The sequence below is a fragment of the Podarcis raffonei genome, chromosome 2 (genome assembly GCF_027172205.1).
Source record: "Podarcis raffonei isolate rPodRaf1 chromosome 2, rPodRaf1.pri, whole genome shotgun sequence".
NCBI classification, from domain to species: Eukaryota; Metazoa; Chordata; class Lepidosauria; order Squamata; family Lacertidae; genus Podarcis; species Podarcis raffonei.
In genome coordinates this window covers 67,139,271-67,153,609 of record NC_070603.1, presented here as the reverse complement: position 1 = coordinate 67,153,609, position 14,339 = coordinate 67,139,271, and the positions used below count along the sequence as shown (strand labels likewise).

At 43.5% G+C, this 14,339-nt stretch overlaps 1 protein-coding gene across 2 annotated transcripts in view; it reads left to right on the top strand.

The window, feature by feature from the left end:
• Nucleotides 1–3,785: 3,785 nt before the first annotated feature.
• The window catches only part of ADAM19 (ADAM metallopeptidase domain 19), a 50,916-nt gene continuing 40,362 nt past the window's right edge, over nt 3,786–14,339 (top strand). Inside the window, exons 1-3 of one of the 2 annotated variants that reach the window (XM_053377117.1) lie at nt 3,786–4,561; nt 9,351–9,436; nt 12,573–12,643. In XM_053377117.1, the coding sequence (XP_053233092.1) occupies nt 4,456–4,561; nt 9,351–9,436; nt 12,573–12,643 (263 nt within the window). In that variant the 5' untranslated portion in view covers nt 3,786–4,455. The remainder of the gene's footprint in view (nt 4,562–9,350; nt 9,437–12,572; nt 12,644–14,339) is intronic. The other variant, XM_053377118.1, reaches the window with a different exon arrangement.

The following is a 14,339-nucleotide window of genomic DNA, read 5'->3' as shown; positions in this document are numbered from 1 at the left end:
GGCTGGAGACACAAAAGCTAAACCGCTACTCTCCAGATGATACTTTCCATATTTTTTTTTTAAAGCAGCAACTTTATAAGCTGCCAGAAGAATATTCTTTCCCCAAAAAACAATAAAGTCTCGTGGCACCGAAAAACTAACACATTTCTTATGGCAAAAGTTACTGAGGGCCAGAACCCACTTTTTCAGCTTCATAGGCTATCTATCTATCTATCATCTATCTATCTATCTATCTATCTATCTATCTATCTATCTATCTATCTATCTATCATCTATCTATCTATATCTATCTATCTATCATCTATCTATCTATCATCTATCATCTATCTATCTATCTATCTATCTACAGTAGTACATCGGGTTACAGACGCTTCAGGTTACAGTCGCTAATCCAGAAACAGTACCTCAGGTTAAGAACTGTGCTTCAGGATGAGAACAAAAATTGTGCGGCAGTGGTGTGGCGGCAACGGGAGGCCCCATTAGCTAAAGTGGTACCTCAAGTTAAGAACGGACCTCCAGAACGAATTAAGTTCTTAACCCGAGGTACCACTCTATCTATCTATCATCTATCTATCTATCTATCTATCTATCTATCTATCTATCTATCATCTATCATCTATCATCTATCATCTATCATCTATCATCTATCTATCTATCATCTATCATCATCTATCTACCTATCTACCTATCCATCCATCCATCCATCTATCCATCATCTATCTATCATCTATCTATCTCTATCATCTATCTATCTATCTATCTATCTATCTATCTATCTATCTATCATCTATCTACCTTATCAGGCGCCTGTAGGGTTTCTGTCCCCTACTGAAAAACACTTTCTATTGCAGCCAGTGGAATAGGCTGCAGTGTGCGTGCATGTGTATGCTCATGCTACACATTTGGAAATGTGCTGACAGACCCCAAAAGGTAGGTGATCCCTGAAAAGCATACATGTGTACAAGATAAATACAGTGTTCGTTTGAAACAAAAGTAAAAGTTAATAAAATAACTTCCTTAGATTTGCTGCCTGAGATGAAAGACAAACTCGCGCCTACCTCCAGCCCCCACTCCATGTAGAAAAATCTAATGGACTTGCAGTTGAATCTTACTTCAACACTAGCAGCCAAGCAGCATCCTCTACCATACCTAAGAGTACAGTAGTACCTCAGGTTACATACGGTTCAGGTTACATACTCTTCAGGTTACAGACTCCGCTAAACCAGAAATAGTGCTTCAGATTAAGAACTTTGCTTCAGGATGAGAACAGAAATCGTGCTCTGGTGGCGTGGCAGCAGCAGGAGGCCCCATTAGCTAAAGTGGTGCTTCAGGTTAAGAACAGTTTCAGGTTAAATATGGACCTCTGGAATGAATTAAGTACTTAACCTGAGGTACCACTGTACTGGCTAGCTTAGGGGTGTTGAACAGACCACATGGCATACACTAAGCTCTGCCCCCCCCAGGGCTTTGCCACTTCTTCCTGCCCCCTCAGCATCCATCTGCCTTAAAAGGAGACCATCCTACTAGTGGTAGGGCCATGATGCCATCCCTGAATAACAACCTCAAAACACTGAGAGAAGCTGAAGCTTAGAACAAAGCAGAAAAATCGTTTTTCCAGACAGTGTGTTTTTCTTTTAAATAAATTCCTTATTTTCCCACCTGGCTGATTTATTGGTATATGGTCAAAAGATCAATAGATACCACCTGCAAACTGCTGCTCTTTGAATCTTGTACCTCATTGCTTTCATATATATATACAGTGCCACTTTAACTACACATGTACAAATGCAGAAGTCTTTATAGAAGGAAAGATCAATACAATTCTTAAGAGGCTGAACAGCAAATTAGGAGGGTTCCTCCCCCACCCGTCTCTTGAGATTTCTATAAAAGCATTGATAAAGGAAGCAGATAAATAGATCTCCCCTCCTCTGATCTTTTTTTTTTAAAAAAAATACATGAAAGTTAACCCCATTTATTTCAGTGGAGCTTCATTCCATGCTTAGGACTGTGGTCTTCTTCCTTTCATTTTGTCCCTTTTCAACTAATGGTTTCGAGTCCCAAATGGACTGGGATTTATTTATTTCCTTATACAGTATTTATATCTCACCTTCCTTACATCATGGAGCAACTGTACACAGAATCATAGAGTTGGAAGGGACCCCGAGGGTCATCCACTCCAACCCCCTGCAATGCAGGAATCTCAACTAAAGCATCCAAGACAGATGACCATCCAACCTCTGTTTAAAAACCTCCAAGGAAGGCACTGACCAGACCCAGAGTTGCTTAGATTCAGCAAGATGGGTGGCCTTGTGCCTTTTTCCTTACTGGTCACTATGGAGAGTGACTTAGTTGTTGTTCTTGTTGTTGTTTAGTCGTTTAGTCTTGTCTGACTCTTCGTGACCCCATGGACCAGAGCACGCCAGGCACTCCTGTCTTTTACTGCTTCCCGCAGTTTGGTCAAACTCATGTTGGTAGCTTCGAGAACACTGTCCAACCATCTCGTCCTCTGTCGTCCCCTTCTCCTTGTGCCCTCCATCTTTCCCAGCATCAGGGTCTTTTCCAGGGAGTCTTCTCTTCTCATGAGGTGACCAAATTATTGGAGCCTCAGCTTTAGGATCTGTCCTTCCAGTGAGCACTCAGGGCTGATTTCCTTAAGAATGGATACGTTTGATCTTCTTGCAGTCCATGGGACTCTCAAGAGTCTCCTCCAGCACCATAATTCAAAAGCAACAATTCTTCGGCGGTCAGCCTTCTTTATGGTCCAGCTCTCACTTCCATACAGCACTACTGGGAAAACCATAGCTTTAACTATACAGACCTTTGTTGGCAAGGTGATGTCTCTGCTTTTTAAGATGCTGTCTAGGTTTGTCATTGCTTTTCTCCCAAGAAGCAGGCATCTTTTAATTTCGTAGTAGCTCTTGCCTATCCTTCCTCTTTCTGCTGTTTGGATTACTGTCTTTGTCTGGGGTTACTGATGTTCAGAGGAGGTACGTTTACTTGGGACTCCACGAACATAGGGGACTTACTTCTCTGTAAACTGCATAGGCTTGTATGGACACTTTCCATCCCTTATGATATCACAGAATGGGGTTGCTGGGATAAATCAGTACAGCCGTCCCCCTTGTTTTACTCTCTTTCTGTGGGTGTGGGTGTGATACTGCAAAGTGAGGGTTTTCAGTGTCTGTTTACTCAGAAATAATAGTAGTAGTAGTAGTAGTAATAATAATAATAATAATAATAATAATAATAATAATAATAATAATTTATTTATTTATTCCCCAGCCACTCTGGGTGGCTTCCAACAAAAGATTAAAAATACATTAAAACACCAGTCATTAAAAACTTCCCTAAACAAGTAAAGCCTACTGAGTTCACTTAGAGGTACTCCGAGGTAAGAGCACATAGGACTGCAGTCTGAATGCATTGTTGCCTTTTAAAAATAACTTTTCTCTGTTGCATAACATTTTATGCATAACTTAAGCTGCCTTGAGAGTGGAAAGGAGAGCAACAAACAAGCGAAGAAGGCAGACTATATTCCCTTCGTCTTCACTGCATACTGGTCCAGTGATTTACAGGAGAAACCGTTTTAAATGTATTTGGTTGCTTAAATGCATTTGGCTTAAAAATAGAAGGCACCAGAGCTGGCACAAGGAATGGAGAGTGTAAGATTTGGATCTGCCTGGACTCTGAAGCCACACAACCGCGTCCGTTTGGGCTGCTCCAGCTCTTGATTTTGCCACTAGAGGGCGGATGAACAGATCTAAGTCGAGATGCATCTTTAATACAGATGCCTCGTGGGAAGGTAACTGTTCGTTAAGAAATGCCCCAACCCTGTTCTGCGTCTGGAGATGCGCACGGCGTGCGTTTTCTTCCAAGGAGGCTGATGGTGCATGCACTCTGATCTCTTTACTGCTTATCAAATTAATGCCTGTGAGCTTATAACTGACTGATTGATAAACGACCCCTCAAGCTTTTAAGTCATACATTTCAGAATCCGAAGGAGCTCCTGAAATAAATACAACTAGCGCTGAAATTTACCGCACACACCGCCGGTAGGTTTGCAGACAAAGGAGTAACAGGAACGAGCTCTCGCTATATTTTCAGGCGGGCTGCAAGGAAAGTCAAGATTGCCTTTCTCACCACCTCCCGCCATGCTTTCTTAAAGGCTCCTCGTCGGATAATAATGGTTGGACGGATCCTGCCTTTTGCTGCTGCTGCTGCTGCTGCTGCGACGTCACCGGCCAACATCTGTCTTGGAATAGGAATGATGGCTTCCGTGATGGGCGGGATTTGAAAGCTGGTCTTTTTTTTTTTTAAGCCACTATTTCATGTGCCTACCAAAGCATTGCAAAAGCGGAGGCTTCTGTACCAAGCCAAATGCAGCAGCAGCAGCATCAAGAACCACCAGCAGCTATGACATCTCCATCTCTATGAAACGTGCCTTCTCTGCAGACCATGGGAGGGATCATGTGCGGTGCTGCAAAAGGAGACTTGATTTATTCTATTTCCATCATCTTGCTTTGGCTGAGGCAGTTGCCGGCTGAGGAGTCAGGCTGGGCAGGTAAGTGTCTGGATCACTGTGGAGGAGGGCAGGATAAAAAGTGGGAACAGTTTTACCAAGGGGGTAGGGAGAGAGAGAGACAATGCTCTGATTAAGGCTGCAATCTTCACCCCACTTACCTGGGAGTAAATTCCACTGAATTGAATAGTACTTACTTCTGAGTATACACGGGATTGTGCTGTAATGCGTAATCCACCAAACGACAGTAACCGAGATATGAGTGGAAATCTTGCGAACCTTCATTTTAAACAGCGCATTTACCTCTTGGTATATGCAATACTTGCATGAAATGATGGGTGCTTAGCTGGGAGCACACCTGAACAGGAAAGAAGGTTTCAGCACTTTTGATAAGAATATGCTAAATGCACAAGATTGCTATGAACATAAACCATAGGTGTAGAAGATGCTGCCTTCTCCCTCCCTCCCTTCAAGCCATGAAGCTCTAATTCAGAAGCAACAAATTCATTTAAGAAAGGATGTTCAACAGGTATGCCCATGGGAGTGGTTATAGAAATAGAACTGCAGATTTTCCATTTCTTCTTACCACAGTCCTAGGTAGGTAGGACCAGAAGGGGTACTGAATGGCAGCTGTGCAGCTCCACAGTTGAACTAAATGCAGAAGTCTTTAATTGTAGACTTGTCACAGGGGTCAAAAACATTCTGTCAGTCATAATGTCACCCATGCATAAGAGAGCTGCTTACTTGCAATGCATAGGCTTCATTACCATTTCAGTTGTAAAGTAAGTTTCTAGTCCTCATGATAACAAAGCAGCGTGGAAACCTGATGGCAGTGTGTTAGAGAGCAAGCTTCTAATATGTTTGCTGAATCCTTCTAACCCTGAAACACTTGCTTATTTAATTCCTTGAATTGCTTAAGGATTGCAACACACACACAAACACACACCACTTGATCTAGGAGGCCATGCAATCTGAGTTGAAAGGAGTGGGGGTGAAACTAATTTCATGTGTCTGAGATTTTCTGCTATATGAACCTTTTGTTAATTGTTCCTTTAAAATTCAGAAGGAAATAATTTGAAACCTTTTTAACCTTCAGGAATGCCTATATTGCTTACAGAACAGTGGCAGATTAATTAAGAGCTTGTGACATTAATCATATTTGCCAAGTTATTGCTTTGTACAATTAAATGAACGGAAGATTGTTTTGAACTACAGTGAACTTTCATGAATATTCAATAATGAAAAATGCATCTGCTCTTCAAAACGTGGGAAATGCAGGACCAAAATGCAAGGCAAAAACTGGCAGATAAATGTACAGACACCCAAATTTCTAATCCCTCAGATTTCTAATCCTTCAAATCTGCCTAGTTTCTGCATACTGCTTTCTAATCCAGAGTGGATTAGGTTGAATCTGTTCTTTTGGATTTGGAGATCACTGATTGGCCAGTCCTTGTGATAATATTATGCTATGACCATCCCCTCTTCAGACCAGAGGGGTGCGCAACATTAATTGGCTGGACCTTGTGGTCATTTTTTTATGTCAGACTTCTACCCTTCTCCGACCAGCTATTTTTTTTAGGTTTTACACTTTTTAGAAAAGAGTTAACTAGATATTTTATTAGGTGAACATGCTAAGCATTTATCCAGGATAGGGGGAAGGGACCGTAGACATCCTTCTGGAAGCATGTGGGGAAGAATGAACAGGAAAAGGCAATTGGATTCTTGGGGAGGGATGCAACTTCATACATCCTGGTTCTGGCTTCCACTTAGCAGGACCAGCTAGTTGAATATGGCCCAGGGTTCCTCCAGATGATGCATTTATTGAGCAAAGTTTGCATGGAGGTTATACAAAGTTTACTCTTTATTGAGCATTCATCCAGATTTGTTTGTAGGGAGGTTATACGTCTTTCTGTCAATCACATGTTAAAAAGGTAAAGGGACCCCTGACCATTAGGTCCAGTCGTGGCCGACTCTGGGGTTGTGGCACTCATCTCACTTTATTGGCCGAGGGAGCCAGCGTACAGCTTCCAGGTCATGTGGCCAGCATGACTGAGCTGCTTCTGGCAAACCAGAGCAGTGCACGGAAACGCCGTTTACCTTCCCGCCAGAGCGGTACCTATTGGCTACTTGCACTTTGACTTGCTTCTGAACTGCTAGGTTGGCAGGAGCAGGGACTGAGCAACGGGAGCTCACCCTGTTGCGGGGATTCGAATCGCTGACCTTCTGATCGGCAAGTCCTAGGCTCTGTGGTTTAACCCACAGTGCCACCCGTGTCCCTAATCACATGTTACCCCACACTTTTTAGTGCATTTTCCTAACTGCAAGAAGTTTTTTACTCCTATGAATTGCGTAATCTTAAATTTCCAATATCTAGCTGAATCCTTCCCACAAAACAGAGGCCAACTCACTCAATATAATGCAGTATCTTTATAGAAGGAAAGGAGTGGGAAGCGCAGAGTTCACAACACAGTCAATCCCTTTCCCCGTCCAAACTCCACTTCACAGATGCATGAAATATGCACTCTCATGTTTACTCTTTTTTGCCCCTCTGAAGGTAGCCCTCTCAAGACAACACCAAGGTTGCAGGTTCAATCCCTGTATGGGACAGCTACATAGTCCTGCATTGATGGGGGTTGGACTAGATTATCCTTAGACACCCTTCCAACTCGACAATTCTGGAACTGGACAGCTACTTTCATAGTAACAGAGCAATCTAGACCCTCCTTTATTCCAGGTTAGGGGTGGATGGCTTGGATCAGATGGAGACTCCCCCTCCCCCCAGCTCTCACAGTCAAGGCAGCCTCCTCACTGGTGAAGCGAAAACATCAGACTCCCTTTTCCAGCCATCAGATATGTAAGGAGGAGTAAAGCCAAATAGTGGGATACCTGTTGGCTGGAGCCATCAGAAAGAGCTGAAATGGGACACTTGAAGGTTTGGAGAGGGCAGGGTTGACCTGACAAATTCACTGGATCCCAAATTGGTCCCTCTGCTACCACATAATTGCATTGGGTCTGTTCCCTGTGCCATTCTGGAGTTGGTGAAATGGTCAGCATGGATCAGCACTGAACATCCTCTTTCTGCCTACTCCACTCCACTGTCTGCCACAAATCCTCACCAGCAAGGGGCAGTGGGAGGTATGGGTTAGGATTGTTCTGTAAATGTAGTGCCAAATTGTCAGTTGCTGATTCAGTGTGCTTGACTCTGGCAAAAGCCTGTAAATCAAGGAATAGGGATCTCCAGAGGTTGTTGGACTACAGTATGAGTAGGCAACCTAAGGCCCGGGGGCCGGATCCGGCCCAATCTCCTTCTAAATCTGGCCTGCAGATGGTCTGGGAATCAGCGTGTTTTTACATGAGTAGAATGTGTCCTTTTATTTAAAATGCATCTCTGGGTTATTTGTGGGGCATAGGAATTTATTCATTCCCCCCCCCCTTCAAAATATAGTCTGGCCCTCCACAAGGTCTGAGGGACAGTGGACCGGCCCCAGTTTGCTGACTCCTGGACTACATCTTCCATAGTCCATGACCACTGGGCATGTTGATTGAGACTGATGGGAGCTGGAGTGCAACAGCATTTAGGCTGGAGAAGCCCTCTATTAGAACAGCTTTCTCCCTTATCATGAAGGCTCATTTTGCCCATAAAGCAGAACTATCAGCAAAATTCTACAAATAAGGAAGAAACACAAACCAGGACAAATGTAGTACCATCCCAGAACTGTCTGTAGCATAAGAAACAGCAAAGCAACATAGTTTAAACAAGCTTATTTCATCACACTTACTCACCAAAACCACACCTGTCAGCCAGAATAACCTTGTAGGAAAATACCTTCTTAACTCCCCCCGCCCCCTGAAATGGGAGTGGGTGGCGCTTTGGTCTAAACCACTGAGCCTCTTGGGCTTGCTCATCGGAAGGTCGGTGGTGTGAATATGCGCAACGGGATGAGCTCCCATTGCTCTGTCCCAGCTTCTGCCAACCTAGCAGTTTGAAAGCATGCCAGTGCAAGGAGATTAATAGGGACCACTGTGGCAGGAAGGAAAATGGCATTTCCATGTGCTCTGGCTTCTGTCACAGTGTTCCATCGCACCAGAAGCAGTTTAGTCATGCTAGACACATGACCTGGAAAGCTGTCTGTGGACAAACGCCGAGCTGGCCTGACGCGAGATGAGCGCCACACCCCATAGTCACCTTTGACTGGATTTAACCATCCAAGTGTCCTTTACCTTTTACCTCACCCCAAATATAGCAGTCTGTGGTCAGCTACTATATGCCTTCAGCAAAATTTGCCTTAACACGGTTATAAAGCTCTCTGTGGGTTAATGTAGGAGGAGGGAGTGTGGTTCAAGGAAAAATTAATCTGATTGGCTGTGTGGTGCTTTGATGTGCTTATACTAGCTCTATGACCCCTGATTGGCTTGACCATGTAGTCAGGAAAAGGAGAAACCATTAAAAAAACACATGTGCCAAATCAGCTACAAGGAAAGCAATGGACCCAGGTGAAATGACGCCCCAAATGCTTTTTTTGGGGGGGGTGTATTATCCACAAAAATCCAACTCAGTCTAATCTCTCCATGCCAAGAAGCCAGCATTATAGCTATACTTGTGAAACGGAGAATGGAATTGGTGAGAAAAGTGGTTGATGAATCTGCTCTCAAGAACAAAGGCTGCTTTTGACTGGCAAAAAGACTTGTCTGGGTATGTAAAAGACACCATTGGCTATTTGGATAGGTACAGTAGGATGTTGGTGGGGGTTTCCCCCCTGTGTGCTGCTTTTCTCCTTTGACCTTTCAGAGTTCAGACTGGGGCTTTGAACAGTTATTTATGTTTCCACAGGGACATGGAATGCAGTCCACTCCCAGGTGCACCATGAAATCATAATACCTCGGTGGCGATCAGATGGAAGCTCTGGCAATGATAAGGTAGGTTGCTTAGCCACAATAACAGGAAACGAGCTGTGCTTTCTCGTCCCTTTCAAATAACCATTATCCTCCTGATACGATCATGGGTGGGAATTACATAGCAGTGACAGTCTGGCTGTGAAGTGCCTTGTAAAATCTGCCTAAGCTGGATAGAGTGATGGTCATATAAACTCATATACCCATTATCAATACCAAGAGGAATGAAGGAAGCTGTCTTATACTGAGTCAGACCTTTGGTCTATCTAGCTCAATCAATATTGTCTATGCTGACAATATTGGTCTTTTGTGTATTGCAAGTGCCTTTTTGTGACTATGTGTATCTGAAGAAGTGTGCATGCACACGAAAGCTCATACCAAGAACTAACTTAGTTGGTCTTTAAGGTGCTACTGGAAGAAATTTTTTTTTTTGTTTTGACTATGTTTTCTTAGTGCCTCTTGCTGCTTCCCTTAGATCCTTTATCACCACTGGTGATAAAGGGCTTTTTGGTATGGGGCCTGGGGAAAAGAGTGTGATAGCCTTATCAGTGTTTATATTAGTTAACAGTGCATCAGTTCTGTTCACCCATCCTGCTACCTAGGCCATTCATCTTGTAAAGATGAGTAAGCAAGACGTAAGACTGTGTGATTTGCGGAAGACAATTTCAAACCACTGGGTTGATCTGTCTGGTTCTCAAAAGGCTTGGAAGCAGCTTGTAAGCCCCCCCCACACTAGAGCATCTGTAGCCCCTCTAGTCACATAAGGATACCATGCTGTGAACTAGCCTACACAAAGAGGCAACAGTTCTCAAGACTGCAGCAGCTGGAAAAGCTGAAGCTGTGGCCTCAAAAATGCCTGCCAACTTTTTCTGTGCACAGCCAAATTCTCACTAATGCTTCCCCTTTCCCCCTTGGTTGTGGTACCATGTGGTTCCTTGTATGATGCACAGGAATCGGATTCTGTATGCTTGGCATTGGATATAGTCAATAGTGCTGTTCATCTTCCACCTGCTCCAAGCCAACATTGGGAGTTTCTTCAACTGCAATCCATTTAAGAACATAGGAAGCTGTCTTATACTGAGACATGACCATGGGTCCCTCTCGCTCAAGATTGTCCACACTGACAGGCAGTGGCTGTCCAGGGTTTTAGGCAAGGAACACTTCCGGTCCTGCCTGGAGATGCAGGAGATTGAAGCTGGGGCCCACTGTGTGCAAAGCAGATGCTCTCCCATTGAGCCACAGCCCTTCCCTGGTTATTTCCTACAAAAATGTCACAGATGTGCAGCAGAATTATCTGAGGAGTTCATCTAGTTGTTGTTGGCCGTCTCTGTTTTGGCTGTGTGGAAGCACCAGACAGATGGGAAGCAGAGATTTAATCAAAGCAAGCATCAGTTTTCCTCTACTGCTATGTGTGTGGCCATGCAAATGTGCTTTTGATCAAAGGGAATGGCCAGCTCTGTGGCCCGTTTGCTATCAGATCCCTTGCAGAGTTGACGAAGAAGGATGTGGTAGGCCTCATGTGTCAATAAGGGCAAGAGGGCATTGCTATTTCTTTTTTTGTCCCTTTCTCTTGCTCTGAACAAGTTGCTCAACAAAGAGATTGCAGAGGCAACTCTCGAGCTGGGAACTGAACCCACATCTCGTGAGTCTCTGCCCTGCACCTTAGCCACAAAGCGCTCTCTCCCTCCTCCTGCTCATGCAAGCTCTCAAAAATGTTCCTGAATGCTCTAAAATGAAACTGGAAAAATCGTTTAAAATTAGGCATGAGAAGGGGGGCACATCTGTTGTCACTATGAATAGTCAAGGACCATGTCAATATATGAATAGAAAAAGAGGATGGTGTTCTCCATGGAAGTTGTAGCAACCATTGTGTGTGTGTGTGTGTGTGTGTGTGTGTGTGTGTGTGTGTGTGTGTGTGTAAGCACTAGAAATGCAGAAGCCAGAGGCTATTTTGGTTGAACAATTTGCTGTTCAGTGTGGGCGAGGTTCCTTCATAGACCACACTTAGGATGGGAACATGTTTAACAATGGTGCAATTTTGATTACTTGGGACAACCAACATTACTCACTTTCCTTCTTATTAACAGGCTGTGGTTTGCTTTTTTATGAGGGTGCTTGGGGGGAGGTGATAGCGACTTCCTGCCTCATCCGTCTGCTCTGCCTTTGACACTTCAGCTAATATTTGCCAATTTCCACCTTGCAGCCTTCATAAGCCACCACAAAGAATCATTAGCCAAGTTCCGCTTCTGAGAGAACATACTGTAATATCCATAGTAGGGTTGGAAGGGAGCCCAAGGGGCATCTCGTCCAACCCCCTACAATGCAGGAACCACAGCTAAAGAATCCCTGACAGAAGGCCACCCAACGTCCAGTGAAGGAGGCTGGGCGGGTGTTAGATAGACATTATTAGGTTTTGCATCATTCCCAATCAGCCAATGATTTCCTAAACTTCATTGTATTGTGTTTTGCTTGTCCTTTGAATCAGTCTTGAACAGTAATGTCTTGACCAACCAACGTCGCAGTGGCATGCATCATACACAAATCTACAAGTTCCTGTCAACTGCACAATGGCTATGCTCTGTCTTCACAGCTGCAAGCAGTACACATGTGCCCATTGGTAGGAATCACAAGTGGGGAGAGTGCTGCTGTGCTCAAGTCCTGCTTTTGGACTTCTCTTAGGCTGGCAACTGTGAGAACAGGATGCTGGACTAGACGGGCCATTGGCCTGATCCAGTAGATGCTTCTTATGTTCTTATCCACTCTCTAGCCCTGCTTTTCCTTTACATTCAAGTCAGACCATTCAGTACAGCTGCACTGGAGCCCAGGAAGGGAATTTTAATTCGGCGTTCATCATGATTTGCTCCAGAAATGGTTTGCCAGTGTTCTTCTCTGGTTGTGTTATGGTCTGGTATACCGCTGTGGACCAATAAGCCTGCAATCCAGTTGCAACCTGGGAGTTGGTCTTATTGAACTCCATTGGATTTGCTTCTAAGAAAACAGTCATAGCAACTGGGTTGTAAGTGATCTGCAGTCTACTGTTTGAGAATCAGTGAAATAAACTATTTGCTATTATTTTTCAATTTTTGCTTAATATCTTGATTCTGTCGTAAGCCAGAAATGCAGAGTGTGTGTAAACCTTTTGTTTCTGTGTTGTACGCAGCACCCACCCAGAGCAGAAGTAGAAATAACAGCTGAAGGAAGAAACTTCATCTTGGATGTTGAGAAGAATGAGTAAGTAACCTTGTATGAAAAGGCAGGGTACATTTAAATATACACTCCTGTTAATCTATTGTGTGAACTAAGCAGAGGTTATCCACCATTTTGAACTCCAAACAGGGCACTCCTGTTCCTTTAATAAAAGTTCAGTTAGTGGAACATCTTCTGCTATGGTGTTGTATAGCTGTCAAAATGCAAAGGCAGAAGATATTGAGCAAGCATCAAAAAAAGACTTGTGAAACTCGTACACAAACAAACCGCAAAAACTCTAGCTTGTTCCTGTTCTTAGGCACTAGAAATGGGATTACGTAAATCAGAGGTAATGTCAGGCCCAGGGGTTATGTCCCTACAGGCATCTCTAGCTGGTCTGTGGAACTCTCCCTATGCCATGCCACACCCTTAGCCATCCTCAGAGCCTTCTTCAACTGCTTTTGTCTGGCTGGTTATGTGTCCTTAAACTGTAATTATTTGATTGATTGATTTCAATTTATATACTGCCCTATATCTGGAAGACTCAGGGTGGTTCACAGAATAAAATCAAAATATAAAACCACAAAATACAGAATCAAAATAAAAACAACAATAATCCAATAACTCCCCCCTCAAAAACCCCACATTTTAAAAGGCCACTTACTTGAGTAGATCGAAGATGAAGAGGCGTGGGTGCAGAAACTTCTGGCTTTTGCATAGTTGCAATGTAGCCAATGCTATGAAGGAAAGGGTCACATTATTGCTTTGCCCACTTTTGTCTCGAGCTGTGTCCAACACTGATATGTGCCCCCCCCTGTTCACAAAAGAATGCCACCCTCAGGCTGGGAAAGGTTTTCCACCCGTGACATAAATCCATAGATCAGAAGAAAGGCACTCTGCAAAAGAGAAGACTCTGTCCTATGCGAGAGAGGCCTAGTTGCTGCCACCCAGCCAAAGAAAACAGAGGGTTCTGGTGGTGTTGGCAACTGCCAAGAGACTGAAGTATAAGACCTTTCCAAGTTTTTGTTATCATTTGCATTCTAGGCCAGTGGATCCCAATTAGCTAAGTATGGTGGACCCCCTATTTTTCAAAAGCTAAACCATGGACCACCTACTTTTGAAAATTTTGATATCTCTATGGTTGTTTTTGTTGGGTGAATGGTGCCATGGACTCCCCCCCGGTGGGTTTTGTGGACCCCCTGAGCTCGATGGAACACCTGTTGGGAACTACAGTTCTAGATCATTTATAGATAAAGCCATGTTAATTGCATTAGCTGCAGAAGTTGTAATTGTATGCAATATAACTTTCTCTGTGGGATGACTTCCCCTTGGAGATGAGCCTAGGCACCAACTGTTGGGTGCTTCCAGTGTGCTTAAAAAACCTATCCATTATTTTAAAAATTGCAAAAACCCCCAACAATTTACCTATTTCCTCAGCCATTTCTAGGCTGTTTCTATACCAGTTTTTAGCACCCTGATTACTGTAACTAACGTTAATATTTTATTGGTTTTTGGGGGGAGGGGTATGTTTTATGATTTATTGTTGTAAACTGCTTTGATACTCTCCGGAATGAAAGACACTAGAAATAGTTTTATTTATAAGTAACTGTAATATAGGGGATGAGGGGGGTGCTCATCATATTTGCAGAGGACAAATAGTAAATAGATAAATAGTAAAATTATCATTATGGAGTAGGATGTCTCTATTTTTGTTAAGTTGTGAGTGAACATATCAGACGAC